This window comes from Triturus cristatus, chromosome 10 (genome assembly GCF_964204655.1).
Source record: "Triturus cristatus chromosome 10, aTriCri1.1, whole genome shotgun sequence".
NCBI classification, from domain to species: Eukaryota; Metazoa; Chordata; class Amphibia; order Caudata; family Salamandridae; genus Triturus; species Triturus cristatus.
This window is the reverse complement of record NC_140593.1, coordinates 1,023,827,195-1,023,849,096: the sequence shown is the minus strand read 5'-3', so window position 1 is coordinate 1,023,849,096 and position 21,902 is coordinate 1,023,827,195. Positions and strand designations below refer to the sequence as shown.

At 47.1% G+C, this 21,902-nt stretch overlaps 1 protein-coding gene across 9 annotated transcripts in view; it reads left to right on the top strand.

Annotated features, from left to right (window-relative positions):
* The window catches only part of EEF2K (eukaryotic elongation factor 2 kinase), a 220,552-nt gene that overhangs the window by 31,549 nt on the left and 167,101 nt on the right, over positions 1–21,902 (top strand). For 4 of the 9 annotated variants that reach the window (XM_085629050.1, XM_085629045.1, XM_085629046.1 and 1 more), the window contains exons 2-4: positions 8,634–8,683; positions 10,053–10,402; positions 21,241–21,291. In XM_085629050.1, the coding sequence (XP_085485176.1) occupies positions 10,130–10,402; positions 21,241–21,291 (324 nt within the window). In that variant the 5' untranslated portion in view covers positions 8,634–8,683; positions 10,053–10,129. Of the gene's footprint in view, positions 1–4,912; positions 5,015–8,633; positions 8,684–10,052; positions 10,403–21,240; positions 21,292–21,902 lie in introns of those variants that run through there. The other 5 variants (XM_085629051.1, XM_085629048.1, XM_085629049.1 and 2 more) reach the window with 2 other exon arrangements.

The following is a 21,902-nucleotide window of genomic DNA, read 5'->3' as shown; positions in this document are numbered from 1 at the left end:
TCTTCCACAAACTTGCTTTCTGTAAACAGGCCTTTAAATCTTGTTCTCTTGTCACATTTGCTATGTATTCAAAGACCAAGGTCAAATGTAAGGTTCTCTCTTTCAGGGAGCTTGGTGTTTATTTTTCTTTCTCTGACTTCAAAGTATGAGGATTTATGTGACAATTCTGCTGAGTTCCCATGTAAGAAGAGAGGGTGTAGGATTTTTTTTTCTAGCACAAAAAGGAACTGTGCCGATGTTTCAGATTATATCAGACTAAGTACAAATGAAGCACATTTTTTTGTATTTCTGAAGTGTGGTGGAAACAAATATTTAAATAGGATCAAAATGCATCAATACACTAGGTGATAACATTTGCACACATTATCGTTTGTGTGCAGTAAAACCGTATTTTGGTGTAACTGTAATGGTTATTTCAAGTGAAAATGTGTTGAATTTAAAGGCAGTGCACTACCACACCATGTGTACTCCACCCACACAACTCTGTGCCCTTTTCCCTCTATGCTGTGCCACTCCATTCTACAACACTCTACTCCAGTCTACCACATGCCACTCCACTCCCGTCAAAACTAAGGCACTGGGTGACATGCCACGCCACTCGAATCAATGCCACTCACTCCACAACACAACGCACTACTCCACTCTACGCCACTCCACTTGCCCCATTCCACTCTACTCCACTCCAGTCTACACCAATCAACCCCAGTCTATTACACATCACTCTACACCACACCAGTGTACCCCGATTTAACCCACTTAGCTACAATCTACTCCACTCCAGTCTACTCCACTCTATTCAGCCCCACTCAAATGTACCCACCCCACCCCACTCCTCACCAAACCAGTCCAGTCCACCTAACTTCAATCTACCCTACTTCAATCCACCCCACTCTAACCCAGTCTATCCCACTCCCCTCCAGTCTACTCCAATCAACACCACTAGGATCCAATCTAGCCCACTCCACTCCAATCTATTACGTTCCAATCTACCTCACTCTACTGTACGTACCCCACTCTGCTCCAACCTACCCCACTTCACTCCACTTTACCCCACTGCACTCAAGCTAACCCAATTAACCCCACCCCACTCCAAACCACCCCACTCCCCCAGTCTACCTCACTCCAATCCACACAATCTACCCCACTCAAATCTACCAAACGCCACTCTACCACACTCCACTCCACCTAAATCTACCCCACCCCAATCTACCCCCACTCCACTCCAATCTGCTCCACCACAATCCACCCCAATCTCCAACACCCCACTCCACCCCAATCTTCCTTTCGCCAATCTCCTCCATCTACTCCACTTCAGTGTATCCCACTCTACCCCCAAACTACCCCACTTCATCCCAATTCACCCCACCACAATCTACCCTGCCCCACTCTACCCCATTCCAATCCACGCCACTCCACACCAATCTACCACTATTCAATCAACCCCACTGCCCCACTCCAGTCTACCCCACTACAATCTACCCCAATACACCCAACTACAATGTACCCCTCCCAACCCCACCCCACTCTAATCTACCCCATTCCCCAATCTACCCCACTCCCCCAACACTACACTACACTCTACCCAAATCTACCCCCGTCGACTTCACTCCAATCTACCACAATCCACTCAAATCTACCCACTCCCCTCCAGTCTATCTCACTGCACCCCAATCTACTCTACTCTACCAATCCAGAATGTACCCCACCCCAATCTACCCGACTGTATTCCCCTCAATCAACCTCCCAACTGAACCCCACCCAACGTTACCACACTCATATCCACTTCAGCCTACCCCACCCCACTCCAGTCTACCCCACTCCAGTCATCCCTCTTCAGTCTACCCCACTATGATCTACCCCCCTCCAGTTTACTGCACTCCATTCCAGTCTACCCTACTCGAATCCACCCAATCTACCCCCACTCCACCCTAATCTACCCCACTCCACTCCAATCTACCCCACTCCAATCTACCACACCACTCCAATCTACCCCACTCAACTCTTTCCCAATCTATCTCACTCCGCTCTGGACTTCACTCCAACCCATCCTGTTCCACTCCACCCCACTCCATTCTACCCCACCCCACTCTACCCCAATCTACCATACTCCAGTCTACCTACTACAATGCACCCAATCTACCCACACTCCACTATACCACAATCTTACCACATTCCACTTTACTGTACCCAAACAACCTACTCCGGTTCACTCCATACTACCACATGCCTCTCAAATCAACCCCACTCGAGTCCAATCTAACTCAATCCACCCCACTGCAATCTACCCTACCCAATCACAGACTACCCTACTCCAATCTACCCCATTCAATACACCCCACTCAAATCTACCGCAATCTAATCCACTCCTATCTGCTCCACCCCACCCTTTCCCAATCTACCTCACTTCAATCTACCCCACTCCAATCTATCTCAATCGAACCCACTTCTAACTTCCCCACTCCTATCTATCTCACTCCAGTCTACCCCACCCTTATCTACCCCACTCCATTCCAATCTACTCTTCTCCACTCCAGTCTACCACGCTCCTCTCCAATCTACCCCAATCCACTGCACTACTTCACTCTTCCCCAGTTTAACACACTCCACACCATCCCAAATGAATTCACTCCGCTTCACTCCAATCTACTCCACCCCAGTCTAACCCACTCACCCCAATTCACCCCACTCCAATCTAGCCAACCCCACTCGACTCCACCACAATCTACCCTACTCAAATCTACCCAAACCTCAATCTACCCCACTCCAATCTACCTCACTCTACCCCTGCCCATCCCTGCCTATCTCACTCCACCATACACCACTCAACCCCACTCCAGTCTACACCAATCTACCGCTCTCAATCTACCCAAATGTGCCCCACTCCAAACTAGCCCACTTCAATCATCCCACTCCAGTATATCCCACTCCACTCTAACCTACCGTACTCCAATCTACCCCTCTACATTAATCCACCCAAACTAACCCGTCTCCATTCTGCCCCACTCCACACTAATATACCCCACTCCAATCTCCACTCTACTCAAATGTATCCATCTCCACTCCACCACAAACTGCCCCACTCCACTCCAATCTACCTCACTCTACCGTAATCTATCCCAATGCAATCTCCACCACTCCCTGCCACCCCACTCCACTATACCCCAATCTATCCACACTCCAATTTACCACAGTCTACCCTACTCCAGTCTACCACAATCTACTTCACTCCAATCCATCACAATCTACCGCACCCCACTCCAATCCACTCTACTCCAAACCACTCCAGTCTGCCTCACTCCACTCACTCCAATCTACCCTACTCCGCCTCACTCCAATCTACCCCACTCCAATCTATCACACTGCACTCAAATCTACCTCACTGCACTCCAGTCTATCCCACTCCTGTCTACCCCACTCCAATGTACCCCACTCCAATCCACTCTACTCCAAACCACTCCAGTCTGCCGCACTCCAATCTACCCTACTCCGCCTCACTCCAATCTACCCCACTCCAATCTATCACACTGCACTCAAATCTACCCCACTGCACTCAAATCTACCCCACTGCACTCAAATCTACCCCACTGCACTCCAGTCTATCCCACTCCAGTCTACCCCACTCTAATCTACCCCACTCTAATCTACCCCACTCTAATCTACCCCACTCTAATCTACCCCACTCTAATCTACCCCACTCCAATCTACTCCACTCCAATCTACCCCACTCCAGTCGACCCCACTCCACCCCACTCCAGTCTACCCCCAAACCACTCTACTGCCCTCCACTCCAATTTACCCCACTCCAAACTATCCCACTCCAATCTACCCCAATCTAACCCACTCCAGTCTACCTCGCTCTTCCTCACTTCACTCTACTGTGATCCATCCCACCCCATTAACTTTTAGCCATGCTGAACAGCAGCCACAATGTGGCTAAACACATTGCCAAAGTCAATAGCCCTCGCATAGGCAAGACCTATTAGCTTTGCCAATGCTTGTTTTGCATGCATCCTTGTTGGGGTGTTTTGAATGCCTTTGTGTCCACTAGTGCCTCTCCTCCCACTCAAACCTCCCGCTTAAAACCTGACCATAGCTGTCCCATTTTAAAATACAGACATCAAAGGTTTGGTCCCCCTCCCATGAGACCAATGTGGCAGAGAACCACAGTGCTGACCCACAGCATTCCAAGTAAGTGTTTAACAGAGCTGGGTACACTGCGAGTTGAAACAGTGGCCAGGATCTAATTTTAGGGTCACGGTAAAGATGTTTTTTAGGTCTCGGCTGCGAAAGGCTGCGCTTGCGCAGTCTCGCTCCGAGATTTAATGAGTTTGAGTGACTTTGAGAAGAGGGGCTTGCACCCGCCCCTCTTCTCTCCTGTTCTCCATTGGCTGGCCTCTTAAATGCTGGCCAGCCACTGGAGAAGAGGTCCAGTCACTCCGTTGAAGCCCCGTCCTTTTCGGATCGGGGGCGTGTTTTTTGCGAGAAGTCTCAGGGAGGAGACAACAGCAAAACACGCCCCCCAATCCGAAAAGGACACTCCCTTTCTCCGAGGCATTTTCTGCTGTGCCTCGGAGAAAGGCGGTGGTGCCCCGGCGTTGCTCCCGCGCACACACGCTATCGCTTTTACTTTCGGAGCTTTTCCAGTCTCCCCTTTGAATCTAATGACCTATAAAATGTCCCCTTCTGCCTTTCCCGTTCTACCGTCCCCCGAACCCCCCCCCCATCGCCGTCCAATCTAATTCTGCCCCCTCCGTTGCTCCCTTCCTGGCCCTCTTCACTGTTTCTCTCCCTGCCTTCGCAGCGCTAGAGTCTGTCGTCCATCTCTATGCCGCTCACTGTGTCTTTCTGTGGTCCTTAGCTACCGGCCACCCGCAGCTTCTGGCACGCTCGTGCGCCGAGCTCTGGAGTCACACCGACTACCAGCCGCGCCTACTTCCTGGAGAAAAAAGCGTTGAAAGCGGCCATCTTTGAAGGACAGGGTTGGAAGGAAATGGAAAGTTAATGGCATTGTCAGGTAGAGCAAACGGGAAAAAATGCATTTCGTTTTGATTTCAGCATGATTCCTGCAATATCTTCTTTAATAAGTTTCAACAAATAATGTTTCAAAGTATTTACAAATAAAATGCATTTGGAGCAAATACCTATTACTCAAAAGTTTTTTGAGCGAATCTAGTATTATTTTCAACATTCTGTAAATTAGGTAATACGGGTGCCGGATGCTCCTTTTATACTGAAATCCAGGTTTAGCAAGTTCAAAACGGCCGCCTGATGTGCCCTTTTCTGGGGCAGGAGGCGTGTCCTTGAGCATCTGCCGCGTATGCTATTGGCCAATAGGATGCCGGAAGTGGTGCGAGACCCGCCCTCGAGGCTTCCCCTTACGCTTGTCTTTGGGCAGGTAAACAAAAGAAGGAAGAAAAGCGCAGGAAGCGGTGAGTGCGGGGCTTCTAGGCGCCGTGAGTAGAGTAAGCACTACACAGTGCACTGTGGCATAATCTCTATGCAAAAGGCATGTTTTATAGGGAGGTACAAAATGACATTAACCGAAGACGTTGGCACATTTAAATGAGCCAAGTACATTGGATTATTATATAAATTGAAGCAGTCGTAGAATTGTGTAATAGCATGTGGACTGGTGCCACGCATGTGGCGCATATTTATGAGTAATTCAACGGACAGCCTGTGCAGAGTAACCAGTATCGATAAAACATGGGCATTGTTTTTAGCCCCATAGAGGAAGCGTGCTGCTGAATGTAGGACTGATTTTAGAGGAATGAGATGAATCTTGAGAAGATCAGTCAGGGGAGAGTTACTGTAGTCGGTTCTCGTTAGCACCAGTGATTGACCAAGAAACGTAAAACCCTGCTGAGGAATGTAGCTGCAAATTCCCCAGAGTAGATACAATAGATAGCTTACATTTCTGGCAATGGTGTTGGTTTGTGCTTGTAAATTGAGCCTTAATCTAATATGACTCCCTAGGATTTTGCACTGTCGATAATAGTTTGTTTACTTTTAAGGCGGAGTTCAATGAAGAAATAAGACGGAATTCAGTTTTGGAAGTTTTGGGTTCAGTTTTAAACGATGGGAAGCCATCCGGTCTTGAACTGTGCTTAGGGCTTTGGCAAGGTGTGGGATGCCCGTTGGAGAGGAGACTTTTAAGAAGTATTTCATTTGTAAATCATTATGTGCTGCGGCCAAAGCTTTTTAGGTCTCGGCTAGCGATGGCTCCTGAGAAAATTACTGTATTGAGAAGTCCACATGCCCCCTCATCTAACAGACGAGCAAAACGCGCACACACAGGAAGGTCACTTCCGCCGGAATCACCCGCTTCCTCGCTGAAGGACTGAAAGAGACACAAGGTTCCAACGTTCCGTATTTAACATTTGCTTCCGGGTGTGAATGAAACAGCAATCCGAGCCGGTGGGCGCTCACATATGGCCCTCTCACTGCAAAATTCGAGGAGGAGTCTTAAAATATCACATTACAAAGGCCCAGGCCCTCCTGGTGGAGGGGTGGGGGGGTGGCGAGGGCTGACACCTCTGCACTGCCAGTCGTGTACCTCATGCCTCTGTGCCTGACATTTCTTCACACGTCTCATGCCACCCTGGCCCCACTGCTGCAGTTGCTGGTAGAGGTGCACTGAGGGCCCAGTTATTTACCCTGTGTGCTCACTGGAGTTTTTAGCCTCTTTGTTCACCTGTGAACTACACAAACCAAGAGCGGGAAATAACAGACCGAGCCCCCTGTGAGCAGCTACACAAACAATGCAGCAAATGCGTGAAGGGGCCACAGAAGGCTCTCTGGGACCAGGGGGGCGCCGATCTACCAGAAGAGCGCCCCCTGCTGGCCAGACACGCCTCCATTAACCACCAAAAACAGTGCCCCCTGCTGACCAGATACGCCTCTAGAATAGCGTCCTCCATAGCGCCCCACTAACCTCCCAGAACAACCCCCCTGCTGGCCAGACACGTCTCCACTAACCACACAAAACAGCACCCCCTGCTGACCAGGCACACCACCCCTAACCTCCCAGAACAGCGCACCCTACTAACCAGGCACACCACCACTACCCTCCCAGAACAGCGCCCCCTACTAATCAGGCACACCACCGCTAACCTCCCAGAACACATTAGTGCACAATGTGACACGCAGTGCAAGATAATATTGAAACTTCCTCAAATGGCTTAAAAACAAATCACTGTCTCTGTAGAGGTCTAGCTACTGCTTTTCCTTTCCAGACAACTCTCCGCCGCCTACACGCCCTCGGGCATTAGTTAGCACTACAAAAATATAAAATCCAATCAAAACATTGCTGGTGTCACGTGTGAACAGACAGCATCCTTACTCCAATGGGGCAGTCTCCAATCCTGCCACCCTGGGGACAAAACAGAAACAAACTGAGAAATCCCCTGCGCCATTCTGCTGCCAGACTGTATCCTAGCTGAGCCGACTCAGCCTTTCATCTTCCTCAAGGTCGATGCATGAGTATCAATCCAGCTGAGTTTGGGATGTGCTCCTTATAAACTGATATAGGGGAGGGATGGCTCAACCTGGGGGCAAGGAGAAGGTCACACGTTCGAATGCGAGCAAAGGAAAGTGCGTCATTTCCGGCAGAAGGGTAACATTGATGGTGGTTTTAAGCTACCAGGTCAATCCATACTCAATTTCCTCGTCTAATCTTAACACCAAAGGCACCAATGAGTCTCGTCTATACTCCACCATTCTCCCATTAAAGATCCACTGGTCTCCTTATATTCCTGGGTGCATAAGCATTTTTTAAGCGGATTGATGGGCAGGACAAGCAAAGCATTGGTGGTAGGTGGGCGGTGGAACGCTAAAGCAGTACCTCAGAGGACGCAAAGCAACACAAGGCCAGGTGGGAAAGCAATGCAGAGACGCAGGCTGGTGAGCGCAGGAGGAAAGAGCAGGCAGAAGCCGGACAACAGAAACTGAAGGGGAAGAGACGAACATGAAGGAGACAGTAAGAAAGCACATCACACAGAACAAGCATTTACAATGCAACGGTCTCGGCATTGTTAAAGTTAGAGCTATTGGCATTGCTCATGACAATGCCGTTTCTTTAAATGTTTTAAAAACAAAAAACATAAGCAAAAATAATGTCATGAGCAATGCCAATAGCTCTAACTTTACCAATGCCGAGACCATTGCATTGTAAATGCTTGTTGTCGCTAGGTTTCAGGCCACAGAAATAACTCATTTAGGCAAATCTTTCCTCCTATTTTGTGAATCGTGTATTTTTGCAGGATTCAACATCATGTTCTATCAAACTCTAGACATTATTTGATTTAGTTTGTCATATTGTTTCTCTGCTACACTGATTTTAGACAGTTATCTTTAAACAAATGTTATTTGAGCATAGTGGCTTAACCTGAAAATAAGGGTAGTGTGGTTGAGGTTGTGTCAAGGTCTGGGCGTTTGTGTCTGTTTATACGTGTCCTAAGCAGCTAATGTGGAAAGTGTGCTGAATGCACACTGGTAAACTAAAAGCGCCATTCTTTGGGATGACAAACAAGACCTATCATTATGTCAAGAAACCACCCACAAGCTAATTACAAAGCATGTCACCGCATAACATGATCTTTATACATGATATCTGTGCTTCTTTTGTTTTTTAGGTGGGCAAGAACCAGCTCGTCTCTCAAATCAACGAGGACCTGTTCTGCAGGTAAAACATGCTTAATTGTGAACTCTCCTTTTGGAAAGCCTATGTTTTAATCATTTTTTTTATCTAGATGAATCATCCTTTTTAGGTCTCTTTGAGACATGCTGTAATCAGAATTTGTCCATTCAACACGCCCAGCGCTTCTGGTTTGTTAGTTGGTCTGCCTTTCTAAATTCCTTTACTCTGGTTGGTTAATACTTTCCATATGTCCAGCCTTTGTGTGCTTGGTTCCCTACCAGTAGACATCACCAATAGTTTTTTTGGGTTGGCCATCTCTGGCCATCTGTTGCCTCCTCGCTTGCACCCCCTCCCTCCCGTCATTGCTGCCGTCCTTCCTGCCCTGCTGCTGACCTGCGCAACACTTCATTGACTTTTGTAGCAATTGCAGCACGCCACACTTTAGCTTTAAACATCTAAAGCGCAGCATGCCGCCATTGCTACCAAAGTGATTAAATAAACAATCATAGATAGGCGGAAGACTAATTTCTTTTACATTTATTTACTTTTATAGCAATTGCAGCCCGCCATGCTTTAGCTTTAAACATCTAAAGTAAAATGCGGCGTGCGAAGATTGCTACAATAGTAAACAAACAGAAAATAAGACAACTGCACAACTTTTGTTCTTCTATTTTTTTACTTTAGTTGCAATGGTGGCACGCCACGCTTTAGCTTTAAACATCTAAAGCCAAAGCGCAGGGTGCCGCCATTGCTACAAAAGTCAATAAATAAAAAAACAAAGGCAGGCAGAAGCTGCATTTCTTTTCCATTTCCAAAGCCAATAGCTCTGCATTTAACGAATGCAAGACCTATTGGATTGCAAATTCTTGTCTAATCCCCTCTTGGTGGGTGATTTTACACCTGGAAAACGTTTTCCAGGTAGCGCAACCCCTTCCTCTACAGAACCCTAAAATACAGGGGTGTTTGGGTATCCTAGAATTGTAGTGTACAGTTATGGCAGATTTTGCTACCAGTCATTTTAGGTGCATGAATTGAGAATGGACTGCCAGTTGAAAAGTTTGCGAATACCTGCAAAACTCCTATTTTTTGAGTGTTCTTAGTGTTTCCATTTGACTTCATCGTTCCTATTCCCCATTCTCCTGGGACTTCCTCTCTTCCTACTCCTCCCTCCCCACTGGTATGAAGTGCCCTAAGGAATGTGTCAGTCTATAGCTGTTTGATTGTAAATATTTATATTTCTAAACCAGGTTCAGTGCTTTATTGATGTACCATTTTATATATTGGGTAGTACGGCCCTAAACTTGTAGGAGTCACGTCAGTATTCCTCAGCTTTAAGGTGGCACTAGTGTTTATTTTGTAATGCAATTTCGTTGTGCAAGTTCAAGTGGTACCTTATTATTATTTTTTTTAACAGGTCCACCCCACCAGGTCCGTCCACTGCAATACTGGCTAGTTTCATCATTAAGGGTTTAAATATCATATTCCGTAATCATGGCAGAAGAAGATCTAATTTTCAATATGGAAGGCCTCGATAGCGCCAGCGCTAAAAGGGAACGTTCGTCCGGTTATGCCAGCACTAAGAAAACAGGTGGTTCCTTGGACAATGCCAACGAGGACAGTGACGAGGAAGACAGTTATTACATTTGTCCTATTACAGACGACCCAGTGTCCAGCAAGTCCATCGGCAGCTCGGAATCCAACTATTTCAGCAACTTGGTGAAGAACGAACAGTACGCGACAAGCTCTTCTCCCAGGAATTACAGGGTAAGGCCCAAGATGGCACAGTATAGCATTAGCATTTTCAACTGGTGTGAGTCAAACCTCTCAGCACTTCAGGAAATCAGAGGCAAGCCTTATGTAACTAACTATGGTGAGTCTGGTCAACTGAGTCCTAACTTTACTGAATGCACCGTACAGGCCCAGCAGGGCTGAAACTGGCCTTGGGGTTGTCTTCCTGTTCAGAGAGGAAGTGACCTCACAGTTTGTTTGGAACTGTTCCTATTAGGGTTGAATTAACCAAGGCTAAATTCCGTATGGTTGATCACTGTCTTAATTGAGGGGGGAAAAAATGATGGGCTGGAATGTGCTCAGAGCATCTCCAGTGGCTGGTATTGCCCCTGAGTAACCTGAATGCGTGAGAGGTAGGCATACACCTGGGAGCACTCCTGCTTTTTCAATGCTTATTGCTCCTACCGCTGTCTGCAGGAGTTGCGGCATGCGCATCTTCAAACGTGCACAAATATTAGACTGAATGAATTGTAGAACAGCACAGTGCAGTTGCATGCAAGCATTACATATTTGTTAATGGCATGCACACTAAAGGTACAGTCTGTTTTCAATTGGTACAGCATAACTTGCATTGATTATGGACAACTGTAGCTAGGACACAAACATCTTATCAGACTCAACCTGCAGTGATCGAGTATGTAATTACTGGTATTACAGAATCGGTCATTGCAGGTTGTTTCTGTTGGCTGCATTGGTTACACGCAGTGCTTTAAATGGGCCGGTACTGTCCGGTACGGAGTACCTGCACTTTTTTACTGTAAGAGGGAGAGTACCGGCACTTCTCGAGAGAAATGTAATACTATTAACAGGAGGGTACCAGCACTTCTCAGAAAGAAGCAGGTACTCTAGTACAGAGTACCTGCACTTCTATTTTTCCATTTCAAGCACTGGTTACACGTCCATTCTGCCGTAGCTGGTATTTTTTGTGTCAAGGAAGAAGGCTCACAATAGATGTCATGAATAGTTCTTGTTCGTTTTCTAAGCTGCTTAGGGCTTGTCTTCACTGCCTGGTCGGGTAGCAGAAACGTGTGATTAAAGTCTCAGTGTTAAGATTCACATGTATATGATTTGTCCGTAGATTAATTTTTTTAATATGCCTTCAGCTCCGTAAGCGGCCCCTAGCAGTCGCTTATTACTAGACAGGCGGTAATGTCACACCCTGGTGTTAGCATGCCTGGTCCTAAAAGCCTGGAGAGGCAACCCGCCAACCAGACGCTTAAAAATACTCGTATGAAAATGATTGTTTCCTTGTTAACACAGTACTATTTGTGGGCCTGGCTTTGTATCAGAAATACCGGCTGCCCCAGATATCGAGAAACCGGTCTGAAAAATCCACGATCGCAGCCTCGGTGTGAGGTGAAAGTTTAAGCCACCTTCAGAAAAAGACTGTTTTCAGGCGCACACCATCGCGCTGTCTAAATAGATTTCAGGAGAAACACGTCTTTCTTTGAGCACCAAAACGGGTTTATCAGGAACGCCCTGCGACGAACAGCGCTTTATTCCAAGCCAGAGAAGGAGGAGCCAGGGTTCAGCCCGTGCGTTTGTGAGAGCCCGCCCCGCTCCGGCCGCATCCGGATTACTGCCACACGGCTTCCTGCCAGATGGGCAGCTGCTGTTAGCGGTAGCCGGAGGCGGATGATGTCGTTATCAGAGAGGCCAGCGCACAGTACATTCCTGGGGCCAGATTACATCATGCAAAGTAAAAGCATTGCAGCCTCGCGCAGACGCTTTACACTAGCTGACAAGCTCTCGATAACACGTGCCGCATCGCTGTAATAAACGCAGTTTGTACGTCGGACTCATGCTTATTTTACTTAACATCCTAAAATAATGTTTTAACCACTCGTTCATCTCACCTTGTCCCGGCCGAGGTGGTTGAGTGAATGTGTATTTAGGTCTCGCCTGCAACAGTGCATGCTCGGCCTGCACTCTCATGTACCAGAGAGAATGTAGAGAACAAGGGACTTGCAGCCCGCCCACTGTTTAACATTCATTGGCTTTATTGTCACTCTTATTTGCTGCGCTCTGATTGGCCTTAGTGTACTGGCTTCACTTCCACTTCTTTCAGCTGGAGCACGGACCAAGTAATGCTTACTCCGGCTTGATTGCTGTGTTTCCGCTGATCGTGCTGTAATAGAGGCACTACTTTAATCTTTTCCCCTTCTCTGTCCTCCTGTATGAACCTCTTGCGATTTGCAGCTATGTTTTACTACGCCACACGCACTCCAAAGAAGCACTTTTCTCCTTTGAAGTGGATGTTTATCGGGGAAACAGATGTTAGCTGCTTTTATTGTGATGACAGATGTTATCTGCTTCCAAATGTATTTTCCCTAAGACATGGACACTCTCTGGGCCTCTGTCTGTGTCCCTCGTCCTTGTCTTGAGCACTGTTTCTTCCTCCGATAACCTAGAATGAAGACTCAGAGCGAGAGACAAATCCTTCATATCTCCCCTGCCTTCCTTATTTTCCCTTGATCTCCTTTGGGGCCAAGATGGTTTCCCTTGTCTCTCACACTTTTTAGGTCTCGCCGACCTAGTGCTGCAGCGCGCACGCGCTCCTCGCTCTGCGAGGCTTATTGCGATCGATACACTTTTAGAAGGGGACTTGAAGTCCCGCCCATGATTCCTATTGGCTTGCGTCATAGTGCATGGTAAACGCTGGCTTCTCATTGTAAAGGAGGCTTCTTAGTCCCTCCTGGTTACCGCCCTGTCCACTTTTGGCCCTGCCCACCCGGACTGGATCGTTTACTGGCAGAGTTACACGGTCTCCTTTGTAAGTCTGTTGGCACTGTTTTATTTTCATTTTCTGCACGGTCCGCTTCGGCTGCGCTTGTTGTTTCTATTTTCGCGTCCGTCCATTACCATTTGGGAGCCTAAAGAGGGCTTTGCGCCGGACACGCCGCCTGGACACGATGTCCAGTCATGCCGGGGTCGTCGTCGTGCCGTCATTGTCCGTCGGGGTTATTAAGGTGAGTCAGGGTTGAGTGTGTCGTCCCTGCCTCTTGCTCGGTGTACCTTCAGCCTTGGTGGCTTTAGGCTGCACCATGTATTAGCCGTGGTGGCGTGGTGCGAGAGGCCCCGGTAGTGACCCCGATATTATGGGGACTTTAGAGTAGTTGTGCGTTGTTGGTGTGCGGGTGAATTTCTTCCAAAACGGAAACCCGATTCTGCAGCACGTTGTGGTGCTCTGCTCTCTCGTCTTGAGTCCCAGTGGGTTTGTGTGTCCGGGAACCATTCAGGCGGACTGCGTGGCTCGTTTCCTTACCGCGGGCATCAAGTGTGTTGGGCCTGCCCTGGCCGTTTTAGGGGCACGGCGTGGAGGGGGGACAGTGAGGCGTTCTATCATTAATTCCCTTTGCTGATGCCCAGTGAAACTTATTATGTGGAGCAGCTTGGGAGCTGCAGGAGCAGGCTTTGAAGCGGTGATAACTGAAAACAATACAATATTGAAAATAATGTGCTGCAATGCCCGTGATTTTGCGTTCAGCCATTGTTTCAGCTGGGATGTCATTTACCTTGAGCGTAGCGGTTGCCTGTGGGGTTTGTTGTTATGGAGGTCCTGTAGCGCGTTTTTCCGCGGATGTGTTGTGTGGGTAAATTGTGTGGCCCCTCCCCACCTGCGTCCGCATTTGAGTTTGCCGCTATTCGGGTGTCCAGTTCGTGACACACGCCCTGTTTCACAGTAGATAAAATAGCAGCCTCAAACTTCTGTGAACTTCCGCCATAATCTTGCCGCCGGATGGCCCCACCACTGTATGCCCTGCATGATGGACAATTGCTTGGATGTCACCCAGTGTTTGAGTCAACCCAGAGCCCACAGGAACAGGACGGCTGTGTTTTTTTTCCCCTGTATACAAATTTTGATGTCAAGATCAAGGAGTAACTCGTTCTCCGGCGGGGCACATTTACTACAGTGGGAAACATACTCTGTAGCAGACTAGGGCCTTTTTCACGTAGAAGACACATTCTTGTAATACCAGTTCCGCGGTTGGTCCGGGCCCTGTTAGAGGTTGCCCTCCTTCCACGAGACGGCTTATTTAGAAGGGGGCAAGTCGTGAGTCATAGTCGCCTTTCCTTCGATCCTTCGCTCTCAGCAGTGTGCTGGCAGTATGGTGATGATGTGGGCATGGTAACAGAGCCCACAAGGTTATTACATATCGCCAGGGTTGCGGGTTTCACCCAGGCAGGCTGCTAAGTGCTGTAAAAGCAGGGCCTGCAATGGGCGGAAACCGGGCACAGCAACGAAGTGTCTGTGATGCGCAGATGTAGGGTAACTCGGGTGGAGCTTCTTCCCACGTTACTGCGGCCCGGGTTCGCCCTCGGTAACACTGTGTGGCTGCCGCTTTCTGTGTTCCAGTCTAAGGCCCAAGGCCCCCATTGTCTAACTTTCGGGTACTGCACGGAAGTCTATATAGGCAGTAGTGGAGTTCACCGCGTGGGCGTGATAAAGAATGGGCGCGAGTGGTTGGACTTTGCACCGCAGCAGGGGATAGGACCTGGTTTGCCGGTGGCTGATGTTTGTATTGCCAGGCACCACATGCTCCACGACAGATTGGATGTGAGGAAAGTGGGGACTGCATCCAGGTAGAGTGCCAATGGGGGTTACAGGCCCTGCCTGCATGGGATGACCTCTGCTGGGGAAGATTAGCTGTTCATTTCCTGCAGGCTGCGGTGTATGCTCTTGGGCCATATGTTGCATAGTGTATAAGGAGACAGCTCAGCGGGTGTAAACAGCTAGTTTACCATAACTGCATATTAATTAGTTGGTTCTAAATCACGTTTAAGAATGATGGAAAAGGGATGTTTCCGCTGGTTTATTATGTGTTCCAGGGAAAGCACGGACCTATCATATTCTTTCACCTTCTATGGTGCCATAGGTGTTTAGGCCACCCTATCGCACTGCTTTCAGTTTTTCCTTCACCATTCGAGTTTGTGGATGGCGCGATTTGGGCCGGTAATTCAGGCCCCGGGCATTTTGACATGCCTAGCCGAGCGGCCATGGGGAACAAGGCAAGCGTCACGGCCTGGGAACTGCGCCCCGGGCTAGTGTTTACGCTTTTGAGGCACCGCCCTGAGATCACTACTTTGCAGACAAAGAGGCACTCGCTACACACCACATACACTCCATAACACATGGATAAAAGGCATTGTCATGTAAAAAGCCATTTACTACGCCAATAGCTCTAACATAAGCAAATGCGAGACCTATTGCATTTCCAATGCTTGTTTTCAATGCACCCCAGATTGCTTTCTCCCAGTATGTCAGACCAGGCACTTAAACATGGGCAAAGCTTCCCAGGCCTACTGGCACCACACACTCCTCAATGGCACCTTCCTCACTTCTCGTGCACCATGGGTCCCAGCCACAAAGCGAATTACAGGAGTGCAGCCCCAGTCGGCCTCCTTCCAGGGTGTCACAAAGGCCGCCCTGCTCTGTTCATGTAGCTGTTAGGGCTAACCCTCCCTCTCATCGGCCTTGAACGTTGTTTTCGTGTGGAGCTTGCCTTCATCGGCAAATGGCACCTAATGAGGTCATCGGGAACCCCAGGGAGAGCAGACGAGACCCCCATAGCACCAGGTGCCCATTGCACACTGAAACCCCAAGCCTGTGAGCCGACTGAGACCAGCGGATACCGGGTGGAATCAGACTATGAAGAATGCCACCGTTCCAGAGCCTGGCAAGCCACACCCCACTCGCGATCAATATTGTTTACTACCCCAACCCTCCATCTACCACGTCCTGACAAATTTTGTGGTTTCATATCCATTGTAGAGATTGATTTTTCTGTACGCAGGGCGGAACTGGTAGCAACGCCCAAATCTCTGTGTTGCCACCCCTGAGACTTATGCACCGTCACCTTCACTTATATTCCACTTGTGGTCCGATGTTGGTTAACCCCCAGTCTGCTGTGAAAAAATCTGATATTTTATAGGTGTTACAGCATCCTAAGACACATATTCTACCAATAACCCCGGGAGGGGACAGTCTTCACCAGTGAAAGTGTTGTAGTGTCAGAAGGTCCTCTGGGGAGTTGGCCTACGAAGTATTCACCTGTCTTCTGGAAAGAAGGGCATTTATTAAGGTGCTTGTTTCACAGGCCGGGAAAAGTCCTCGACTCAAGGAAGAGACCTGTATGTGATTTGACCAGGGCGTATGAGAGGGACGCGCCTTTGTCTTTGGCTGCATTACATCCAGCGCAGACAAACTTTACAGTACAAACAAAGAGGAACGTCCAATGCCACATATTTTAAATTAGGAGAGGAAGAGAAGTGGAGACCTTATTACGTCAGGTGAGTACGGTACTTTTGTCTCCTTTAACTTATCATGAAATATCTGAGGAAAACTAACCGCCTAGGGCCATGGTGTGATCCTTCCACCAGCATCTCAGACTGTCATTGGCAGTACGTGGCAATAAGATGTCGGCATTCTCTCCCCGTTTAGGCTTCCGTCACCCAGTCATTCTGCTCTTTCCCACCCTTTCATATAGCAGAAATGACGACATTGGCCTATTTGATATAAATGCCTGTTATAAAGTAAGGGGTGTGCATTATTGCCGCAATGGGTAACTGTTATGCAAAATAAAGATTAAGCAAGAGATTGAATTGCAAAAGATTCGCCCTTCGAGGCTAGTGCTACAGCAGGGTAATACTAGGCAGCCATCGAGAGTGCCACCAGCGAGGCGATAACAGATTGTCAATGCAAACATACATTTCGGAACTATTGACAGGTAAAGGGTTAGCAAAAAGTCACTTTCTCAGCTCCATCAAAACTTCTGGCCATTGGTGTCTTTCACCTCATATCTGAAGTTAACATTTCATGCTACATCCTCAACTAGCATACAATGTGTTGCCATTTCATACCAAAAGAATCTTTATTTTAGTTTAAAAAAAAGTCCAGGCCTGGTATTTTTAAATCTCATTATTAATCATGGCATTAAGTGCTCCCCCAAAAGGGGCAGGAGTGGCACTTTGTTTGGAGTCTGGTGCATAAGATAAACATCCTAACAAGATGAAAACATTTATGAGCATTGTTTGTATTTTTATAGGATAACAGATTTTGGGTTCACAGTTCTCTTCGTGGTGATGTAATTTCAATGTCATAAGAGATATGGACTAGTTTCGACCCATCTCATGTCAATTCCAGTGTCCTTATTCAGGGCTAAATTAGAGGTAGTCCCCTGTGTCATCTGGTCTGCAAGTAGAGCATGAAAGTGGATATATTCATAATAGTCTAACCTTACATCATGGACTTTATTAATTTTTTTTTTTTTTAATCTGTTTATTTGATTTTTTAAGTGAAAGAACAACTCAAAAAAAGAAACCACACAAGTAAGATACACAAAAATGAGAATTAAAACAATCCCAACTAACGAGGCAGGTGGGCAACATCAGAATAACAATCAACAGGATAATAGTCCCATCATAATGGGTACTGGAGACCAAGTTGGCCAATGATAGTTAAAGATGCACAAGGGATGGCCTCTACAGTCCTGGGGCTGGTCTCACTGCACCACCCCAAGCATGCTCGTGCGACTGTGACCATCACATCCCTCAATCACCCCGGTTAAAAAATGCCATTCAGCTGCACCATTCAGAGAGCGCACAGGCAAATCCGTTTTAAGCCACCCGGCGCTGCTCCACTGAGGCAGCGGGAGTGCTAGTCGTAGGGGGGTTAGTAGCGGAGCATACGGACGCGGCAGGCGACAGAGGAGACACAGGGGATAACGCCTGTGTCCCTGATTCTCCCTTGACTATCTAAATGCGGGCAAGCCTCCAGAATTGCATCCCAGGAGGGCAGCAAAGTAACTCACTGCATTCCCCCAGCTTCTTCCCTGCACAGCGTTTCTCTCTTGTAGTCCGCCCACTTGGTCAGTTTCCTGCTCCAGCCACCCAAATCAGGGCAAGAGGTGGATTTCCAACTCTTCGTTAGCTGTCTCCTTTCAAGTAGTAGGGTCAAGTTCGTAAATCGATCCATCACTTTGCGAACCACGCTAGGAGCAGGTAAGCCCAGTAGTCAAAGTTGCAGAGTGCACTCGAATTTCCTATCCGTGGCCCTCTGTATTACCAGTATGACCGAAGCCCAATACAGGGCTAGGGTTGGGCAAGACCATACCATGTGTAAGAACCCCGTCTCCAGTGCACGACAGTGAGGGCAGTCCGCCGACGCCCCGGGGAACATAGTGTGCACTCTTTGGGGAGTGAGGTACGCCCAATGCAGAAAGAAGAATAAGCTTGAATCTGGCATTCCGAGATACCTTGGGGGTAGATGTCAGTATCGACTTCTAGGCAGAATGTCACCGCACTGGGCCCAGGTCAGCCTCCCACCAGAGTCGTAGGGGCAGGAGGCCCTGTTGTGCTCCCCTTATAAAAGCCCGGTACAATAGAGTAATCGCATTAGTCATGCCAGAAATAAGATGATAACGGAGGCGATAACGGAGGCATTCACGTTCAAAAGGTTCAGAGGAACCCGTCTTCCACTACTTGCAAACCCAACCCATCAAGGCTCCGTGCAACAAGAAGTGCACCACTGGTATGTCATAAGTCTCTCTGAGATCATGGAAGGAAGTCAGTTCACCGCCTGTAAAAAGATCCCCCATAATATTTACACCCGCCTCAGGCTATGCCTCCAGCCCGGCCTAGCCTACGATAGGTGGCAGAAATGGGCCATCTGTTAAGGGCTTTCGTACGAGTATGGGGCTCTAGGGTGGGTTGGAGACCAAGTCGAGGGGAAGAAACAAAAATGAGGGTTTTTTGTAATAAGGTCCAGCATACGTACCCCAAAGACTATGTATATACAAAAGGTATGCAGTTCCTAATAGAAAGAAAAAGACTCGGGCCGGCGCTGCAATGCTCGATCAGGCGCCCGTGATGGGGCCTACTCAACGGAGATCTTTATTCCGAAGCCGGCAGGTGAAGTGCGAGTAAGGGTCTTGGTGTAGGTGAAGTGAAAGTGTAGTGTGAAATTAAAATAGGGAAAAATAATCCACTCAAAATGACTTTAATGAAGTTGGTTCTCTCCCTAATTAAACTTTAATCGGCAGCGCCGGCCCGAGTAGGAGCAGACCCGATGATGAAGCAAGACACCTTCTTGTCAGGTGTGTGAGGGTCTTTTTCCAACAAGGAGATCACTCTCCTACATTGTACTGGTGGTTAACTTACAGTTAGGATCTGTCTTTTGTCTTTTTCTTTCTATTAGGAACTGCATACCTTTTGTATATACATGCTCTAGTGTGGGTTCTCTGTAAGGCCCCTGCCTATGCATACTGCGTCGCTCGAATAAGGACGTTCTCCTCTCAGGTCATCGAGGATGGATTTTATTAATTTGCTAACCAGAACTTTATGTCAGTTGTATAGATCAGAAAACTCCCTCCATGCAGTTACCCATATCACACATAAGAGATTCAAAAAGCAAATCAATGTGAATGCTCCTTCTTGATGATACTAACATTGCTGTGTGTGGATCCTGTATCAAGTAATTGACGTCTGGAGAATGAGAATAGTTTGCATTTCCACTTAATAGGGAAACCATAGATGAATGCTGCAGTAGTGAATCCATAAATAGAAATCCCTGGTCTCTAAAGGGGAAAATCCTGCTGAATTAAACTGAAGCGACATATCCTATTTACTCCATTTTCGTAATAACTTAAGGGGACTTACTTATGTGCTCTTGTCAGATAAAAATGGTTATGCCCACTGGTTTACTTTTGAAGTTCCAAAGAAATTAATATTGGATAGGAGAGAACACGTTGCGATATTGTATATGACAAGGGAATTGCTTCACCAGTAATACAAGAGAGCTGCAACCATGTTCCATCTGTGAAAATCTATACGATATACTTTACACAATCAATTGGGAATTTATTGATAAAAAGACACGATCCCATTGTATTATGATATGTTCCTCTTTATTCTTACAACTGAGTACACCCTAAAAGCTTCAGACAGGCCACACTCTTCTTGGCTATTTTCTTGAGGGCAGTGTTTGAACTTCTCAACTTTCATGCTATATCCTTTGTGCGATGCTTTTCTTACAGCAATCTCTCTTTAGTCGGCGACACACCTGCTTCTTTCTTTTCCGTGGTCCATTTTTTCCCATGGCAAACAATTATATATATTATTCTTGCTTCAACTCTACCCTCTATATCAGAGACGGCCTTGGATTCAGGGTACCACTTAATTAACGTTTGAGCCTTTGTTGCTGCACAAAACCAAACATTTGGGGTTAGGACTGGACTCGCTAAGTAATACTAGATATAGTCAGACTCTTAGGATGTCCGTAATTAAAATGCAAGAAAAGAATTTACATGTAGTGGATATCGGTAGAGATCTGCAAATTTTTTGCTCAGTCGAAAAAGTGACCCATCTTTTGCTTTGCGATGGCTTGACGAGCCTTGGCCTAGCTGGGTAAGTAAGCCCTGTGCAGCTGAATATACCATTTTGCATAAGATCACTGAAACAATGATCTCCTTTTAAAGGCAACACGATTACGTGGAGTTCCTTCTGAGCTCTTGTTGAGGTCCCTGAGTGAGAGTCAATCATCAAAAGCCAATAGATGCCTTTTACACAAACTCCTCATTACTATTTGTCTCCCAATTTGCATGCTGTAGTAACTGTTTGTGCGGTAAAATTTGTTTCTCTAATTGGATGTCTTGATTTAATGAACTATTGTTGAAAATAACAACAACAAATAAAAGAAATGGAAAGTGCGTTTGTTTGAGCATGTCACAACTAGCAGATATTTGTAAATGATTTACAGTGGTTTGGCGGCTGTCTTGATATTTGCATGACTTTAACGTGTTCCATGTATTCTTTAGAGTGGCAAACCTCAAACCTCTAAGCATGGCACTTTGACTGATCGTGGTCGGGTAGGTTCTACCAAACTCAATTATTATTCGCCGTCTGCAAAAAATAAGTCTTTGTTTCTACTAGCAATCTTAAACTGTTCACAAAATTGAGTAAATCTTGTTTTTGTAATCACAATGTAGCCTTCGTCTTGCACATTCTGTGTAGCCATTGGATGGAACATATAGGCAAAAGTGTGATCTTGTACTCCCTGCCATCGACAGTGGAAACTTCTTGACTTACAGTCAGCACGGTTGGAAGGCGTGCGTTTCTTATGAATGGAAGATCTACAAGATGTGTACATCAACCTGTACGTAGGGAGTCCAGTTGGTCAGTTAGTGATTTCTTTCTCAATATTCATAGTGCTAAAGTGCACTTGCCCAGAGAAGGGCAGATGGGGGAGTGAGCAAAGGGAAGCATTGGTGTTGAAGAATAAGACCGGCCACTAAAATTGAGAGTTGACCTTAGCGCACACCATTAAGCAAAGTGTAACCACCACTCTGACTGTAAGTTGATGAGGTTCCCACCTGTAGGTGACAGTATTCAAAAAGGGTGATTTTCGGGGTTGCTGGGTCACCTGTTTTCTGGGTTTTGTAGGTTGCTGAATGACCTGTCCAAAAATATGTTTGAGAAT